This window comes from Poecilia mexicana, unplaced genomic scaffold, assembly GCF_051168715.1.
Source record: "Poecilia mexicana isolate PSO_F unplaced genomic scaffold, ASM5116871v1 scaffold_6, whole genome shotgun sequence".
NCBI lineage: Eukaryota > Metazoa > Chordata > Actinopteri > Cyprinodontiformes > Poeciliidae > Poecilia > Poecilia mexicana.
This window is the reverse complement of record NW_028263375.1, coordinates 17,310,569-17,330,228: the sequence shown is the minus strand read 5'-3', so window position 1 is coordinate 17,330,228 and position 19,660 is coordinate 17,310,569. Positions and strand designations below refer to the sequence as shown.

The 19,660-nt window shown below is 38.4% G+C and overlaps 1 protein-coding gene across 1 annotated transcript; it reads left to right on the top strand.

Moving 5' to 3' along the window:
- Window positions 1-2,017: 2,017 nt before the first annotated feature.
- ces2b (carboxylesterase 2b) lies at window positions 2,018-19,261 on the top strand. Its single transcript, XM_015003213.2, is given in 37 exon segments — window positions 2,018-2,189; window positions 3,373-3,565; window positions 3,648-3,789; window positions 4,045-4,178; window positions 4,256-4,409; window positions 4,489-4,593; window positions 5,500-5,598; window positions 5,689-5,832; window positions 5,926-6,003; window positions 6,089-6,236; window positions 6,337-6,486; window positions 7,343-7,415; window positions 7,489-7,670; window positions 7,768-7,960; window positions 8,054-8,195; window positions 9,589-9,722; window positions 9,816-9,969; window positions 10,057-10,161; window positions 10,238-10,336; window positions 10,446-10,589; window positions 10,694-10,771; window positions 11,589-11,736; window positions 11,839-11,988; window positions 12,073-12,145; window positions 12,220-12,395; window positions 15,238-15,430; window positions 15,516-15,657; window positions 16,706-16,839; window positions 16,930-17,083; window positions 17,187-17,288; window positions 17,359-17,457; window positions 17,543-17,686; window positions 17,794-17,871; window positions 17,953-18,100; window positions 18,196-18,345; window positions 18,418-18,490; window positions 18,565-19,261. Coding segments are annotated over 37 exon segments (4,866 nt in total). The 5' UTR covers window positions 2,018-2,125; the 3' UTR covers window positions 18,752-19,261.
- The last annotated feature ends 399 nt before the right edge of the window (window positions 19,262-19,660 follow it).

Genomic DNA, 19,660 nt, shown 5'->3' with positions numbered 1-19,660 from the left:
CTCATCAGGACGGTATAGTTAAATCCTCATTTTCTTCTCTCAGATCTGCCCAGCAGGAAAAGCTCGCTGCGTCTCCTCTCTTCCAGCGTCCATCAGCTCAGTGTGACGTAGCGACTCAAACTCAACAGGTGATGCCGTTTTCAGGTTGTTTGATCTCAAATCTCCCCCACCAAAGGCTCCTCAGATGAGCGGGTTGTAGCGACACACCGCCGACCCGTTCGGCTCATTACTGACTGTTCCGGAGTCCGATTCCATCAAGCTGCTGTGGGACACCTGATGAAACTCTCCCTGCTCAGACACACATAGAAAGGAGAAACATGAAATCAGAGATTAATTATTTTCATCAGCATTTATTATGCTGTGATGGAAAATAAAAACCCAAATGAAAAGAAAGAAGCTGCTGAGCGGAGGACCAAAGGGGAAGAAGTCCTCTTCATTCTCAAACTTTAAATTTGAATGAACATTTAACACTGCAACTGGAAGACATTTAAAATATCCTAAATAAATAAACAGAAACTACAAAATAAAAGGAATCATAATGTTTCTGGTCTCAAATAAACCTACTTATTTTTTATTTTTAAAAAAAGAACAATTTTGTTTACAAAACACCAGATTTAAGACTTTATTCAACAGACTCTAAGGAGTCAGAAAGTGTATGATATGCCTATACTGTCTGTCTATGGGAGGCGAATATGAGCTATAATTTGAAGTTACAGATGTAGGCTATAACCTTAACTGGTTCTTTGGTGTGTGTGTGTGTGTGTGTGTGTGTGTGGTGGGGATTAGTGGGGGCTTTGTTTAGAGCAGGGGTGTCAAACGATCCAGTCCTCAAGGGCCGGTGTCCTGCAACCTTTAGATGTGCCTGTGCTACACCACACCCAAATAGAATAATTAGGTCATAGCAAGGTTCTGGAGAACTTATTTACACAAGAAGGAGGTAATGAAGCCATTTCATTCCAGTGTTTTGTACCTGTGGCACATCTAAAAACTGCAGAACGGTGGCCCCTGAGGACTGGAGTTTGACACCTCTGATTTAGAGTGTCACTTGTGTCTAGTTTGTTAGTTATAAAAAAGTTAATCATTAATAGTAGAAATTTACACTTGCATAGATTTTAGGATGCTGTATATAGGCCTATTTATCAGATTTTGTGAGTTTTTCCAAAATATGATAATAATCTTTGGCATATATATAATACGTATGATTCAATAGTTTTTAACCCTAAAACTATATGAGGGATACATTTGTTTTTATATTTTCAGAACTTAATACCAAACTGCTTATGGAGAAACTCTTATAGAGAGTGAAGAGTGTCAAATGACATTAAATAACTTAGGTAATAATTATTTAACTGTGCCATTATTTTTTTTTAACTCTCCAAAGATCTGTGTCTTTTGATCCATCTTTAAATAATTTAAGTTTATTCATAAATTGCTTATTTAAAAAAATGTACAATAAAGTTTTGTAAAATATGTATTTTTTTAATCTTTGATTATTCTTTTGCAAATATAATACAAGCTTTGCAATAATCGATCCTTGTGTTTCCTGATACTTTGATATATTTTATATATTTAAATGTATATAGGGAACAGGAAATGTATTCATATTATAGATGGATTATTGCTAAAATGTTTTAAATTTGTTAGTTATAGTGCAAACATGCTGCTAATGGTTATACAAATAGAAAAAAAAATAAGTATCTAAGTTGTATGATTCAATGAAGACACCTCGAATATAATACTTAGACGCTTAAGTCTATTCATATTTATCTTCATACTGGTTGTTGGACAAAAATTGCAGTTAGTCAAACGACACCGTTTTTTGCTGTTTAATCTTACTGTTAGTTCTTGGTATTAATGTCAGCCTTTTATTGTCTTTCTTCCGCTTCAATATTTATTCCAGAGGATGACGAAACCTTACCATTGACCTTATTGGCTATTGGCCTGATTGACTTTGATCTGTTGGCGTCAGTGTCTGTGATCACGTGACAATTTCTGCAGGTAAATTGCACATGTTCGGCTCTGAACCTCTCAGTCTCCCCTCTAGGTCCGCGGGAGGCGGTAGCTTTTCTCTTGGTGGCTTTGCTGCACACAGTCAGTCAGTGGTCTCACAGTGAACTTCCAGATCATGAAGTGTCGCGTTTTCCTGCTCGTGTCCGTTTTGTTTCTAGGCGCCACCGCGGATCTACAAGGTAAGAAGCAGACTGTTTTCTTCTCTTCTCAGTTCCACATTATCGGACAAGCCTGTACCGAGGATGTTGCTTTCACGATTAAAAGTAGCCTCCCTGTCGAGCTGTAGCAAGTCAAAAGTTGTTAAAGAAGCGATTTTTGCACGCACAGTGCCGTATCGCAGCAGTAGTGAACTTAATACTGATTTGATTTTATTTAACCTCTGTTCCGGGTGTTGTCCGTTTTTACCTTTTACCTAATGCTTCGGTGTGGCCAAGGGTGACAGATTACATTATAACAGGTCCAGTGACGGTTGCATGATTAGCGGCTTGGTGGAGCCCCTCCCATTGTGCAATAAACCTGATTGCATAGACTTCATTTATATTTGTCAGTGTTACGTGTCTAACTGATCCTGCATGTATTTCTTTAGGGTTTGGAGCAGTAAAAGAGTGTCTGGTCTAAAAGCGCCATAGGCTTAGACTTGAAATGTAAAAATCAGAAGGTCTATGAACAAAGCGTGCAAATTCACCACAAATCATAAACCAGACATTTTACCATTTTATTTGACTGAGTTGAAGTCCTTCTAATTTTGGGGACGGGGTTGTGACAGTACAGTACAACTACTAACGTCTGTCTGTCCTGAGCACAAGCAACTTTTAGTCTGAAAGCGACCTCAGATTTTATGCTTCTATTTACATTTGTCACAAATAATCCATCCCAACTAGAGTGTATTACAGAGAGGTTGCTCAACACAGAGCAGTTTTTAAAAATCCCTCTTCTGAGTGCTGGTTGGTTACTCCACTCAGACAGCAGTTCACCCGACCTCCTCCTCCTCCACACTAAATAAATTAAAATCTGAACTTATATTTAAGATGAAAACTTCAAATTTTCTATACTTACTATTTTGGATGCATTCTCAACTGCCTTGTACTTACCCTCCTCCCCCCCCCCTTTTTTTTTTTTTTTTTTTGTATATTTCACTATTCCAGACATGGACACTTAATAGCTGTTAGCTTCAACAGAAACATGGGGATCTGCTGTAAAAATGATGTACATTCTTTAAATATGATGAAGGAAACAACCAGAAATATAAGCATTAATTTGAAAAGCAAAATTGTGATAAACTATTAAATAATGATTCAGGATGTTGATTTTTTATTTATTTATTTATTTTTTTAATTTATTTTATTTTTTTTATCCTGACAGCACCCGAGGTGCAAACCAAGCTTGGCAGACTGAAAGGTCAGTATGTGAGTGTAAAGGAGAAGGAGACCGGCGTCCACAGCTTCTTGGGCGTCCCCTTTGCTAAGCCTCCGCTCGGCCCCACCCTGAGACTGGCCGCACCCCAGCCTGCAGAGGGATGGCAAGGACTGAGAGACGCCACGAAGCAACCCAACATGTACGATGCATGTTTCTATTTAGGAACCTCTAGTCTTGCAAGGTCTGTTAAAGCGATTATTGAGAAAATGTATATTTTGCAGGTGCATTCAAGATATGGACTTTGTTGACAAGTTGTTTGAAAAACTCAGTGGAATGAAGACAGAAATGCCAGATATTTCTGAAGACTGTCTGTATCTCAACATTCACACCCCTGCAAACAGAGCTCCTGATGCCAAGCTCCCTGTAAGAAACCTTTGGTCTGGCTTGCATGTGTCTGTGTTAGATCATTGAGAATCGGCTTCAAATTGGTTTGAGACATACGTGAAGAGGGGGCAAACAAGTGACTGGATTACGTTTTGTTACTTTTCTACCCCAGAGTTTTAATATTGTTGAAGACATTCCACTTGTATGCTATAAAAATAAAAAAATCTAGATAACTTTTCCAACTGCCTTGAATCACAAAACTGGATTTTATAGATATATATTGTATATCTCCAGGTCATGGTGTGGATCCACGGTGGAGGCTTTGCCATTGGGTCTGCTTCAATGTTTGATGGGTCTGCTCTGGCTGCCTACCAAGATGTGGTTGTGGTTGTGATCCAGTATCGACTGGGCCTTCTGGGTTTTTTCAGGTAAATGAATGAAATTATCACTTCTTGCTACTTTTGCTTTGATCAAAACACATTCTGCCACATTGTGTTTAATGCAGCACCGGAGATGAGCATGTGTCTGGGAACTTTGGTCTTTTGGACCAGATCCAAGCCCTGAAGTGGGTCAAGGAGCACATTCACAACTTTGGCGGAAATCAGGATTTGGTCACCATATTTGGGGAGTCTGCAGGTGGAGTTAGCGTGTCCCTACTGGTAAGAAATCATCTAGAAAGAAAATTTTGTTTTTGCAAACAAATCCTGGTCTTAATGGTACAGCAATTTACATCCTCAGCTCCTGTCCCCATTGTCTCATGGGCTGTTCCAACATGCCATTGCTGAGAGTGGCACAGCTGGAATGGATGCAATTTTTATGCCACATCCTGTTCCAGTAATGCAGGTCAGTTGTCAGTTTATAGTAAAAACCAGGTGTTTAAAAAAAATCTCGTTTTCTCCCCGTCACTGTCTGATACTAAATGAGACATTTTATTTGTTGTTTTATCTCAGTTGAAATGACCAAAATAGCTTTTGTTTGCTAAATAATAATACAATTTTTGTGAGGATTCTATAATTATTTTTCACTGATTTTTAGACCTGCTTAAAATACAGTGCCTTCAATTCAGTTCTATCCAATTTTCTGCAGCAGTTTTTGTGACGGTGGATCTGAAAAAATCTGACTGGAGACACTGGCATAGTTCTGTGTCATGCATCATTATGTTCTTGATTTTAAGTTGATTGTAGATCCTTCTGCAATCATCTCCATAGGTTGCAGACCAGTTCCCAGAACAAAACCAGCTTTTTTTTATTAGCTTGTTGAGGTTTTTTTTTTTTTTAAGCACTTGCTCTGATGATGCTACCTCAACAGATAATGGCAGAACATTTCTCACATAACAGAATTATAGAAAATGTGCATCATCTTTCTGTAAATACTTAAGTCAAATGGTTCTTCCAAATGGACTCCAACCCTGAGCATACCGCCAGGTTAGTTCAAACACAATTTAAGGTCAACTAAGTAAATGTTTTGAAGCTGATCTCACTGTCATAGAAAAGTGGAGTGCAGAGCTGAAAATGTGTACTGATTGACCGGAGGTATCAAATTTAAAGGCGGATGTACCAAATGTTCAGGAAATGCATAACAACTTCAGACTTTGGAGAAGTTAATAAAAAAAACAAAAAACAAATAGCCTTTTGTTTGTTCAGTGAAGAGAGGCAGTGTGTCTTTGTTTGTATGTGAATATTGGGTTTTTAACAGAAATATCAGTTGATCACAGGATGTGTTAACAAACTAAAATGAATCTTTCCTCAGGCTGCTGCAAATGCATCGGGCTGTAGCCTTGAAAGCTCAGAGAAGATTGCTAAATGCATGAGGAACCTTTGTATTGATGCCATATTGACATTGGGGAAGGTGAGATGTTGGTGAAAACAGTAGAACCTTTCTATGGTTGAAGAATCGTTTTTTTCACATAATCTTTTCTATACATTTTATTCTCTCAAGGATCCAAATTTGAGATTTTCTGTAAGTATTGATGGGCATTTCCTGACCAAACCTGTGTCTGAGCTGCTCCAGAAGCGTGAACTCCTCACTATACCTTTCATGACCGGTGTTAATGATCATGAAGGGGGATTTGTCCTTCCTGGTGTAAGTTATAAGATTTTAGATCACTAAAAAGCATTTCTTTAGTGCTGTAATAATAAATGCCTCGCATGCTTAAGTTTTGTTCTATTTCTTTAGGAACTCGCTCCTCCAAACTGGACAGAAGGAATGGACCGAGAGCAGGTTGCAAACATGGTGTTTTTCTTCTACCCGCTGGTAAGAGTCTCATTGTCTGATATTTTAATGTTATGGTTAACATACATTTTCAAATGTTTCTGACATACTTTACTGCTCTTTTCAGCCTGAAGATGGACCCATAAGAGAGTTAATTTTAAATGAATATATCGGAAGTGGTGAAGACCGAATCAGAAACAGAGATGGAATGACCGAGCTGCTTGGAGATTTCTTTTTTAACATTCCAGCCATTAAGATAGCAAATGCTCATAGAGGTATTTTCTTCCAGGCAAATACAAAGTTCAAGTCTTTTTTTTTTTTTTTTTTTTTTTTTTAAAGAAATATTACACCAATTACCAATTTATGCCCCACCAGATGCGGGCGCTGCTGTGTATTTGTATGAGTTTCATCACGCTCCCAAGTTCCTTCAGAAAAAAAGGCCCAGCTTTGTCAAAAGTGACCATGCAGATGAGATCTTCTCTGTGCTTGGATTTTGCTTCACAACCACCCATGTGAAGCTAACTGGTAAGTTCAACTGAGCCCCTGTAGAGAATGGGTCAGCCTCAGAAAGACTGGTGTAGTGGCCTAATATAAAATGCATGCAAACCTACCTTGAACATATCCATGCATAGAAAGATGTAAAATATTTACTATTCAAACGGTGTTGAAAAATCCTAACGTTGCATTTTTTTTTAACTAAATATTTTTCTGTTCCACAGATTTTATTTTTAAAATGATTTAAATGTAGTAAATATGAATTTCAGAAAAGATGTTCACATGCATTTAAATGCATGGGAATACCATTTGTTTGTTGCTATGCAACAGACCTTAAATGAATATACTACAGCAGATTGAGACATTCAGATGATATTTAATTTTGAATAGGTTTCTTCCATCAGAAGTGGAAATAAAAAGCCTTCAAAAAATGATCTGTTTGGTCTTTGTATGACATAGCATGTATGATAAACCCTGCTTTTCACACAAGAGCCAGCAGAGAGAGGCAGAAATATGCACTTTGATTGACATGAAGTAAAGACATTTTTTGAAATTGTTTATAGTTTAGTTTTAAGTTCCAAGAAAGGAAAAGCCAAATGTCCAACGGCTTTCCAGCATCAGACTTCCCTACCAGACAGCATCTGTGTGATCAATAGAAGGCAGAGAGACCCAAAGGAACCGAAAACCGGTCCTAAATATTGCTTCTGATTAACCTCAGGTCCACAGTCTGTGACAAATTTCTGTTAAAATAATGTCACAATGAAGAACTTTTACATATTGCAGGTAAACGCAGTGTATTGTGTGAAAATGTGTGGGGTTTGTCATTCATAAGAACAACAAAAAATTTGGAGCACCAAACGGCTTCACTGCTTCATTACCAATTTAGATCCATGCCCTGAAGAGGAGGAAGAGTTGAGCAGAATCATGATGAGCTACTGGGGCAACTTTGCTCGCACAGGGTAAGAGCGAGTGTTTACTAAAAGTGCAGAATGCACTGATCATGGAACGTTGAAGATGTTTTTTTTTTTGTAGGTGCCCCAATGGAGACGGCCTCGTCAACTGGCCTAAATATGGAGCAGACGAAAAGCAGCTGTCTATTGATTTAAAGAAGCAGGTACCAGTCCAGGTGCCTAGGAAGGACCGTTTCATCTTTGTGACTCAGACTCTGCAAAAAAAGATGCAGCAGCATAGGAAGGATGTGGAGAACAAAAAATGTATAACTTTATTTTTTTTTTTATTCTTGTCTGTGTATAATCAGAGATTTTATGATGTGTTAAAATAGAATTCTGATTAATTTCTAAAATCCTACAGCACCCGAGGTCCAAACAAAGCTTGGCAGACTGAAAGGTCAGTATGTGAGCGTAAAGGGGAAGGAGAGCGGCGTCCATGCCTTCCTGGGCGTCCCCTTTGCTAAGCCCCCCCTCGGCCCCACCCTGAGACTGGCCGCACCTCAGCCTGCAGAGGGATGGCAAGGACTGAGAGACGCCACGAAGCAGCCCAACATGTATGTACTCTTCTTTTAGGATCCGCTAGACCTGGAGGTTCTGTGCAGTTCTTATTCACCAGAATTTACTTTTTTTTTTTTTTTTTTAAACAGGTGCATTCAAAATATGGACTTCGTTGACGAGCTGCTTCAAAAACTCAAGGGCTTAATAGTAGAAATCCCAGATATTTCTGAAGACTGCCTGTATCTCAACATTTACACCCCTGCAAACAGAGCTGCTGATGCCAAGCTCCCTGTAAGAAACCTCTGCTTAAACTCTGTAACTACGACATTGAGGTTCAAAGCAAACATTTAATTCAAAAGTCTCAAATTTCAGATTCTGAGGAACACGAATGCAGCATGTTTTAAAGTTGGTTTGGGATGAAGAAAGGGAATTTTTGTTCTGCTCTAAACTGTGACGTACCTTCACCCCATTTATCTAAACAATACGCATGTTGGTGATTCCAACCTTCTCAGTTGTAGACTTTGTAAAGATCTTAATAAGTAGGACTATCACTGAAAATGTTTAATTTCAATTAAAATTCAAGTAACTTGAATTTTAAACAGATCAATTGTACACAAACTTGTTGGATTCATTTTGGTTACATTTGATTATGGCTTACAGATAATGAAAATTCAAAACACTGAGTAAATTAAATAAGACATAAAAATTGATTACTAGTTGAGGAAAGCCAGTTTACTTAAATGCATGTCTATGGACAGTACAGCATATGTACTCAAAACTCTTTCTGTTTGAATTACTGCATTCATGGAGGTGATCAACCTCTGACTGCTTGCTGAGGTGTTAATTCCCAGGTTGGTTTGATCTCTCCCTTCAGCTCATCTGACTTGTCGACTCTTGGATCTTATTTTCTTGTATTATGATTATACTCACCAGATTCTTTGTGGGGATTGAGGTCAGGCCAGTTTGGCGGTGATGATGAAAGCAGGTATTGGTGCTTCTACCAGGTGTCCAATCCTACTGGCAAATGATGACATTATTATAAAACTTGTCAGCAGAAGGACACTTGAAGCGCTCTAATATTTTCAAGCAAACAGATACACCAACAAAGAATGTATGGCCATCTGTTTGTGACTTTAAGGTCAAACACTCATGGGTTATGCAGCAGGAAAAATGACCCAAAGCACATCAGCAATCCCACCTATGAATGACTCAAAAGTAAAAAGGTGTTGGAGTGGCTTAGTCAAAGTACAGACTTCCATAATGGATTCCCCATGGAATGACTAGAAACAGGTTCTTGGTCAAATACCATCCAATGTGAATACATTAAAACAATTCCGTGAAGAGGAGTATTCAAAATTTTTCCGACGATAAGGTGGCAACACCAGATATTGTGGTGACTGAGGAAGTTGCCTTATCACCCAGGACTATGTGGGCTACAATAGCTTCTTTATTAACTCTTCTTTTTCAAACTTCTCTTGGCATTTAGGAAAGTTTGGCGTTTCATGTTTTGTAACATGTAAGCAGAAGTGAAAACAGAATAAATCTGTAAGGAGCAACACACTGTTTGAATTGCTGAAATATGTCACCGTTTTAATCATTTTCTGCTTTGAGATATGCCTGCTTATGCTCTGGAATATTAAAAATAGGCAAATTGCTCAACAAATGAGTTCTACTCCTTTCTCAGGTCATGGTGTGGATCCACGGCGGAGGCTTTCTTCTTGGGTCGGCGTCGGCGTACGACGGCTCTGCTCTGGCTGCATACCAGGATGTGGTTGTGGTTCTGATCCAGTATCGACTGGGAGCTCTGGGCTTTCTCAGGTAAATAAGTTACTGAAGCATGATTGGAAGCACACCAGCATTGCATTTTGGTGATTTGATATATATATAAAAAAAACACTTTATTTTATACAGCACTGGAGATGAGCATTTGCCAGGAAACTTTGGCCTTTTGGACCAGATCCAAGCCCTGCGGTGGATAAAGGAGAACATTCACAGCTTTGGAGGAAACCCAGATTTGGTCACCATATTCGGGGAGTCTGCTGGTGGTGTTAGTGTTTCACTCCTGGTATGAAGTCATCAGAAAACATTTCTTGTTGTTGTCATTGCCAACACCAACACACTTTCTAATTTGTTCTACCATTTAAATCCTCAGCTTCTGTCTCCACTGTCTGATGGCCTGTTCCACCGAGCCATTGCCGAGAGTGGCACAGCTGCAATGGATCTCCTTGTTGTTAGTGATGCTGTCCCAGTGATGCAGGTGAGATATTTTTTTAGTTGTTGTGTATTATGATTTAATTTCTTGTTTCCAAAGAAATGAGTGTATCTTTCTTCAGGCGGTTGTAAACGCATCAGGATGTAGCCTTGGGTGCACAGAGAAGATTGCCAAATGCATGAGGAACCTGGACATTGACACCATACTGGCATTAGGGAAGGTGAGATGCTGGAAGGAGAAAAAGAAAATCTTCAGTTTCTACAGGTTTTTTCATAACCTCTCTCCACTTTTTCTTTTTTTTTTTTTTTAACACATCTTGCTCTCTCAAGGATCAAAGTTTAATGTGTCCTGTAAACGTTGATGGACACTTCCTGACTGAGCCTGTGCCTGAACTGTTCCAGAAGCACAAACTCCACACTGTGCCATTTATGACTGGCATTAATGATCATGAAGGAGGTTATGCTATTTCTGATGTAAGTTTTGAATGTTTATGAGCATTTCAGACCACTGATTCGGCATAGTTTTTGTTGTTGTTGTTTTAATTATGCTAATTCTAAGTTTTATCTGTTTTCTGTAGCACTATGCTCCACCAAACTGGACAGAAGGAATGGATCAAGAGCTGGTCAGAAACATCCTGTCCGTCTTTTACCCCCTTGTAAGACTCATGTTGTCTGTTGTGGTAACCTGTAAATATATTTATACCCCTTCAATATTTTTATTAATCTTATTTTTATGGGATTTTTTTAATAGTCTCTTTAGAGATCATTATCCTGCCTGTATCATGTGTCAGTGTTCCTAAGGTTGGGAACCACTGGATCCGATTGACCAACACATATTTGGTCATATTTTTGAGGTGGAAGGAGAGTTATATAGAGTTTTCCAGTATATTTTACAAATGCTTGCATCTGTATTGGAATGGCTTTACTGACACTGTAAGGATAAAGTTATTGAGAGGTTTAAAATAGGATGAGGTTATAAAACATTTCAAGCTTCCAACAAATCAAGGGGTACTGCTCAATTCATCTCATATAAATGAAAAGGATATATAGCACACATGTAACACAATGAAACATGGCAGTAGCAGAATCATGTTGTGAGGAAGCTGGTCAGATCGATTGAGCTAAATTCATGGTATTTCTTGAAGACATCTTGTTAGAAGCCGCCAATAACTTGAGATTGCGGCAGAGGTCCAAGCAGAACAATGGTTTAGATCAAAGCAAATTGAATTGTTTGAATTAGGGTTTTAAATGAGCAAAGCCGGTAGACAGATTCTAGTTTGACGGCTTTAATTCCAATGCACCATTTTCCTTCTACAATTATGTACTGCTTTGTGGGAGGTGATCATGTAAATCACAATGAAACATGCATGTAATTTGTTGTTTTATAACGTGAAGAAATGGAAGGGGTGTGAATACTTTAGCATTTCTTTCCTCGCACAATTAGGTTTTTTCATAAATTGTTTCTCCTTTCAGCCTGAGCAGGCGGTCATCAGAGACTTGATTGTTAAAGAATACACCGGATCTGGTGAAGACCGCATCCGAAACAGAGATGGATATATGGAGCTGCTCGGAGATTTCTTTTTTACTATTCCAGCCATTAAAGCGGCAAATGCTCACAGAGGTTTATTGTTGTTTTTTTTTTCCCATGCAAGGAATCTATTCACTGGATATTTTCTATTGTTGTATTTCCCCAACGATTGACACTTGCATGTACCACCTCCAGATGCAGGCGCCGCTGTGTACTTGTACGAGTATCATCACGCTCCCACAATTCTGCAGAAAATAAGGCCGAGCTTTGTTAAATGTGACCATATGGATGAAATCTTGACGGTGCTGGGACTTTGCTTCACAACTACCCATGTGAAATTAGCTGGTAAGTGCATCTAACTTACCCCCAGATATTTAATGTATTTGTGCATTTTTACCTAATGACACCAATGCTTACTGATTAATTTAGATGAATGTCCAAAAGAGGAGGAAGAGTTTAGCAAAATCATGATGAACTACTGGGGCAACTTCGCTCGCACAGGGTAAGAGCGGCTGCTTGTTCAAAATACAAAGTACACACAGCTAATACAAAGTTTAAAGCAATATTTGTTTATAGGTCTCCTAATGGCGATGGCCTCATCAAGTGGCCCAGGTATGGAGCGGAGGAAAAGTACCTGTCTCTCGATTTGAAGGAGCAGGTGTCTGGTCAGTCCCTCAGGAAGAACCGGTTCGTCTTTGTGACCCAAACTCTGCCAGAGAAGATGAAGAAGCTTCAGGAGGACGTGCAGCACAGCGAGTTGTAGTGCAGCATCATATGGAAGTCGCCTCTAACCCCCTTGTTTTTAAATTTAAACGACTTATTTTTGATATTTGGAGTGTTATTGGGAAATATGTGTATTCATGTTCAATGAAAGAAATTAAAAAAAAATAGATTAGCAACTTTTAATATGAAGAAAGAAAGTCTTGTTGAAAAACGACACATTTTTGACTTCTTTGAACACCTGTTAGCCCTGCTGATGTTTGAGAAAGAGATTTTCTTTTTACATACATTACTTCAGAGGATTTGCAAGATAGTTGGGAAACGATATTCAAAATCTGTATCGAAGCCTTTCTTGAGAGTAAATGACATAAAGAGTGCCCAAGGCGAGTGAATAAGTGGGGGGGGGGAATGCATTTCTGTTCTTCTTTAAAATCTCTGGAAAATAAAAACAAAAACAAATCTGAAGCTGAAAAAAAATCTGGCAATAAAACAAACTGGAACAATTTTTTTTTGGAACAGAATTTTATTTATATATATATATATATATATATGACAAATACAAGTGTTAGATGTGGGTGTGCAAAAAAAGACAATAGAGAAAAGGGGGAGAAAAAAAAGAAATGGAGTCCAGTGTGGTACTTGGGTACAGAAATTTTTAATAAAAATGTAATATGTTTTATCTCAAGATCAAATATGCTTTAATAATTTAATTTTTAAATAAAATAATAGGTAACTCTTTGCAGTCTCCTAATTACCATGTGATTACCAAGTGAAATACTTTGTGTTACTGTATATTACTATGTAATTGAACTAATTTTAGTGCTAATTATAATTAAATTACTGTTTGATAGTACCTAAATTACCCATTATTTACCAAAATAAATGACCACACATTACCATATACAGTGTATCACTACGTTACTAAAGCTGATTGGTGGGTAATTGTGATACCTTCTTTATGGATTACACAGTAAATTTAAGCAGACTTTATATTTTAAGCAGATATTACCATAAAACTTATGCTTTATACACAGGTTAATTTTCATTTAACCTGTGCATAAACTAGCAATAAAGTACTCCACAAGTAGATGCAAATCCTGTGCTTGAGAGCTATGTGTTTAAGAGTTTAGTTGAAAAGTCAGTAGGAGGCAGCATCATTTCTTCTGATTACTTTGCTGCTGCCTTCACTAGTGTCAGATTTCACTTCCTGACTATCAACATGAAGTTCTACATAAAACAAGTTTGCTGTCTTCTGTTTGTTGTTTTTCTTGGCGTCACTGCAGATTTGCAAGGTAAGTCATGCACAAGATGTTGGTCTGCTTGTGTCAAATATAAGCTGCTGGAAGTAGGAAAAAATGCTCTATCGATTTTACTTAATCTCTATTTTTGCACATTACCAAGTAGTAAATGTCTGAAAACAGAGTTTTTGAACACATTGTCCATTCCTGCTCTTTATTTACGACCTCTGTGCAGTAAGAGTTGGTGGATAACAGTGAGTCACTCAGACCATTTGTATGTTGCTTCAGTAAATACAATTTCAGTTCCACTTCTTAAAAATGTAAATTCAGAGACATGTTCCACATGGACACTTCATGCACTGCAGTTGAGCAGGTTACACAAAGATTGTGTAAGCTGAGCTGCACAGAGCAGATTTCCGAGATACACACTTGAATTGATTGGTCTGCCTCAATCATTTCTCTGAGATTTAAACCTTTAACACACACTGTAATGTTGTAATACCTTGTTTTGCTCTTTCTGTCTGTGCAGCAGCCAAAGTTCAAAGTATGACGAAGCCAATAAAAAGAATAGAAAAAAAAATATCCTGCTGTAGTTTGTCAAAGTTTTAGTTCAGAGCTTGGAGGCTATGTCCTATCCTGGATATCTTCAGTCTGTTCTTCTGAGGAACATAAGCCACCCCAAAATTCTGCCATTTTAAAAATGTTATTTATGCACTTATGCATATGCTTTTATTTTTATGCTTGATAATACCTGCACTAAAGTCCTTTCAGAGCAAGCAAAATATATGACAAACGGCAAAAAATAAAGTGTTGTAACTATGAAAAACTTTAAAGACATAAGGGCAGCTCAATAACAGAATCTAGTTATCAATTTTCACTACAGTCAAATGCAAACTGAAGAGAAATGGGTCTTTAAGAGCTCCATGAAATTACTGATTTTGTGACCAGACCTAACATGGGGAGACATGGGTTGTCCTAGACTCTAGAGGTTGGGTTATTGTCCAAATGCCTAATTGTCGCTGTTTTTAATTTGGAAGCCACAAGGAACAATTTCTTGTTTGACCTCAGAGTTCAGTTAGGAGGTTAGACATGCAAAAGGTCCTGGAGATGGAACACTGTGAGATTAGGAAGAGCCCAATACTAACAATAATTGCTTGAAATTGTTCCTCTATTTTTTCCTCAGAAAGTTGTTGATGAGGTGTTAAACCTCATAGATATTCCCTCATTTTATATATTAAGAATGCTGATTTAATTTTCCTGTCTCTATATGCATACTCATTATGAGGGATTGCTGTAAAGTCAAAGACAGAACATCATTTACTGGATTTTCTTAGACAGAAACTTTTGAAACGGTTTTGAATAATTAACTGAGCATACTGTAGTGTTTGATAACTAGGATCAATTGTAATGTATGATTTATTTGAAAAGATTTTGTAAATTGTCTTGAGATATTTGTTGTGATTTTGTGCTGTCTAAATAATCTGAAGTCAAATTCCCCTGCATTTTAAAAAATTGTTGTTATTGTCTGAATATGATAAAGCAACATTAGCAGTTAGAACAGCTGATTTCTTATTTTGCTATTTAACTTTGGAATAAAACCCTGTAACGTTATGATTGGTTCATAAAATTCTGACAGCACCAGAGGTTCAAACCAGGCTGGGCAGACTGAGAGGTCAGTATGTGAGCGTAAAGGGGAAGGAGAGCGGCGTCCACGCCTTCCTGGGCGTCCCTTTTGCTAAGCCTCCGCTCGGCCCCACCCTGAGACTGGCCGCACCTCAGCCTGCAGAGGGATGGCAAGGACTGAGAGACGCCACGAAGCAGCCCAACATGTAGGACACGTTGGCTCCGGTTTTAGGAAGTTTACACCTGGAGGTTCTGTTTAGCAATTGCTCACGAAACATATCTGTTTTGCAGGTGCATTCAAAGTATGGATGTTGCCAATGAACTGATTGATAAACTCGGTTTGCTGATATCAGAAGTCCCAGAGCGTTCAGAAGACTGTCTGTACCTCAACATTTACAGCCCTGCAAATAGAGCTCCTGATGCCGAGCTCCCTGTAAGGATCGCTGCTTTAAATATGTGTATTCATGTGTCTTTTTTAATCCACCCTCATTTCATCTGCTGTTTTAGTAGCCATAATATACAGAGACATAAGATTTTCAAGTCCCAAATTCTGTAAAATAGCCTGCACCATAATGGCCATCAGTAATATTGAGCAAGCTGAGATTGATTTGCTCAAAGCAGCAGTACATAATTTCCCTCATATATTCAATACTTATTTTATCTGCCGTATTTACAGGTTGTCCTCAGTGACTCTCTGATACACTTCACAGTTTTTGGTGGATTCAGTGAATGTGAGCTGGCCAGGCCATCCTGCAGCACAGCATTCACAAACCATGACACTTCCACCTCCGTGCTTCACTGAGAATATTTTCCTATAATTCTGGGTTTGGTTTGTGCTAAGCATATTCTATGTTCTGGTGTGTTGACTTTACAGACCATTATCCCAAGAATGTCTTCATCTTTGTTTACATTATCACTCACCATACCTTAATCTGGCTTTCTGGTTTTTTTTGTTTTTGTTTTTTTTTATTAGTTAAAATATTGCAGAGGAATTGGAGTCCTCTGAGGATCTGGCTATCTGTTTTTGAGAGGATCTATTTCAGAATCTTGATTTGGGTGTGGCTAGTGAAATTGAACTAGGTGATAATCAGATGATTTAAGGTTGTGTGTTTGGCTTAATAGGTTTTCACTTCATAAATTAAGTCGTCATTTAAAACTGAAGTTTGTATGTACTTTATTTTATTTTAGTTTTTTACAATGTCCTTATCTTGGCCATGATATTTACTTCCTAGAAAAATAAAAGGAAATGTGTTTGATCTGAAGTGCTTAAGTGTGACAAAAGCAAGACAAGCAATCTGTAAGTGATCAAATATTTTCATAAAGCCAGGACTATACTGCAATACAAAACTGGCAAATTGCATTACATAACTGCAGTCTCCATGTAAACACTAACAGGCTCTCTTGCTTCACCTAATGAGAAAACGTTGCAGATTGGTGTTTGATGAGCTCAGTGCAATCAAAGCATTGAATTGCTCTCTCAGGTCATGGTGTGGATCCACGGTGGAGGCTTTGTGGTTGGATCTGCTTCGTCATATGACGGCTCTGCTCTGGCTGCATACCAGGATGTTGTTGTGGTTCTGATCCAGTATCGACTGGGAGCTCTGGGCTTTCTCAGGTAAATAGGTTGCTAAAACATGATTACATCAAACCAGGAAAATATTCTACTGATTTGAATTTGATGTAAACAATACTGTATTTTATACAGCACCGGAGACGAGCATGTGCCAGGAAACTTTGGCCTTTTGGACCAGATCCAAGCCCTGAAGTGGGTCAAGGAGAACATTCACAGCTTTGGAGGAAACCCAGATTTAGTCACCATATTTTGAGTGTCTGCTGGTGGTATTAGCGTTTCACTCTTAGTAAGAACTCCTCAGTGATCCCCGCTCCTCTCCATCCCCTCTTAAAACTATTATAATCTTACTGCAAACACATAAATTATTGTTCTGCAACTTAAATCCTCAGCTTCTGTCTCCGTTATCCGATGGCCTGTTTCACCGAGCCATTGCTCAGAGTGGTACAGCTGCAATGGATATCCTGATGAATGATCCTGTGCCAGTAATGGAGGTTAGTTGTCCTTTTTTGTCCTTTAACATGGTTAAATTTTTTTATTCCAAAGAAATGTACCTTTCTTCAGGCAGTAGCAAATGCTACAGGCTGTAGTCTTGAAAGCACAGAGAAGATTGCTGAATGCATGAGAAACCTGGACACTGACACCATACTGGCGTTAGGGAAGGTGAGGTGCTGAATGAAAAAATTCGTATAGTTTAGATATCATATTATTTCTGCCCATTTCACCATCTCCACCATTTCTTCTTAAGGATCCATTTTTGAGATATCCAATACATGTTGATGGCCACTTCCTGACTGAGCCTGTCCCTGAGCTGCTCCAGAAGCACAAACTCCTCACTGTGCCATTCATAACCGGTGTTAATAATCATGAAGGAGGTTTTGTTGTTGGTGATGTAAGCTATAAATGTTTAATTACTGAAGGAGGATGTTTTTTTTTTTTGTTGTTATTTTATTAATGTCTACTGTAAGATTGGTCATTAATTTGATTTACTTCCTGTAGCACTTTGCTCCTCCAAACTGGAGAGAAGGAATGGATCGAGAGCAGGTTGTGGACATGGTGTCTATGCTTTACCCTCTTGTAAGACACATATTGCCTCATATATCAGTGTCACTTTCCCTCTGCACGATCCAGATTCTTTGACTTTTTCTCCCTGTTGAGGCCCAAGATGCAGCCGTTGGAGATCCGATTGTGACGACGTATGTCGGATCTGGTGAAAACCGCATCAGAAACAGAGATGGATATACTGAATTTATAGGAGATTTCTTTTTTTCCACCCCGGCCGTGAAAGTAGCAAATGCTCACAGAGGTATTTAATTCCAAATCATGCATTTAGATCAGTGCTGGTTATTTTCCTCCGCAGCGCTTTCTAAACAAACACGATACCTGTTGGTCCACGACCAGATGCAGGTGCTGATGTGTTCTTGTATGAATATCATCACGTCCCCAACTTTCAAAAGAAAAGAAGGCCCAGCTTTGTTAAGTGCGACCATCTAGATGAGGTCTTTATGGTGCAGGGATACTGCTTTACAACTACACATGCAATATTAACTGGTAAGTGTACCTAATTTACCCCCAAATGTCAAGCTTGTGGATTTTTCCAAATGGCTTCACTGTTAATTTCAGATGCATGTCCTGAAGAGGAGGAAGAGTTTAGCAAAATCATGATGAACTACTGGGGCAACTTCGCTCGCACAGGGTAAGAGCGGCTGCTTGTTCAAAATACAAAGTACACACAGCTAATACAAAGTTTACAGCAATATTTGTTTATAGGTCTCCTAATGGCGATGGCCTCGTCAAGTGGCCCAGGTATGGAGCGGAGGAAAAGTACCTGTCTCTCGATTTGAAGGAGCAGGTGTCTGGTCAGTCCCTCAGGAAGGACCGGTTCGTCTTTGTGACCCAAACTCTGCCAGAGAAGATCAAGAAGCTTCAGGAGGACGTGCAGCACAGCGAGCTGTAGTGCAGACTTATCAAGATTTAAAAACAGTGCAAGAGTGAAACGATCTTTTTACTAGTGTGTTGTCATTTTAAAGACACCTACCTACTGTCAATACTGGTTATGCTGGGATTTTATTTTACTTTTACAGGATTCTTCTACATTTCCTCTTCTAAAGTTCTTTGTTCCTTTTAAATGAGAAATTTGATTATGCAGCATCTACTTTGAAAATTCTCATGATGCATGTATTTACATTGCCTGTATTTTAGACAAACTGTAAGCATGTAACTTCTGCTTATTTGTATTTGCAATGGAAAGCCCTTTCAATATGATACTTAATAATCACTGGGCTAAAGTACAGTAATGTAAAAAAATGTTTGCCCTTTTAAAAAGGCCACACATTTTAAATTTGTTTTTGTACTTAACTGCTCTAGCTCACCAAAAAAAAAAATCAATCAAGAAATCAGTGAAAACTGTTTTAAATCTCGCTGGTCCTATGGCAATAAATGGCAACATTTTTGCCCGTTCTCTTTACTGTTGAATCTCAAATGAAAAACTTAGCTGGGGCAAGAAAAGCCTGAAATGTTTTAAATGTTCTGGGAATTTTTGTGACCTCCTAGATGAGTTGTGGAGACACTTTGGGAGCAATTCTGGTAGACAAGTCACTCCTGGGAATTCTCTTGAATTTCCTTACACTGATTTTGAGATTTTTTATTTTTTTTGCCTACTTTATGTTGTCAGGTTCTGTTAAAGTAATTTCTAACTTACAAAGCTTTTTGAATAGTCTAAGCTGATTCATATTTTACCCAAAGGAGCTGGAGGGATTTCTATTCTCACAGGAACAGGTTGGTTCAGAATGCTTGTTGCGCTGGGTGAAATCACTATTTGGATTCGGGTTATCTTAGTCTGATATGAACATTTGTTTGATGATCT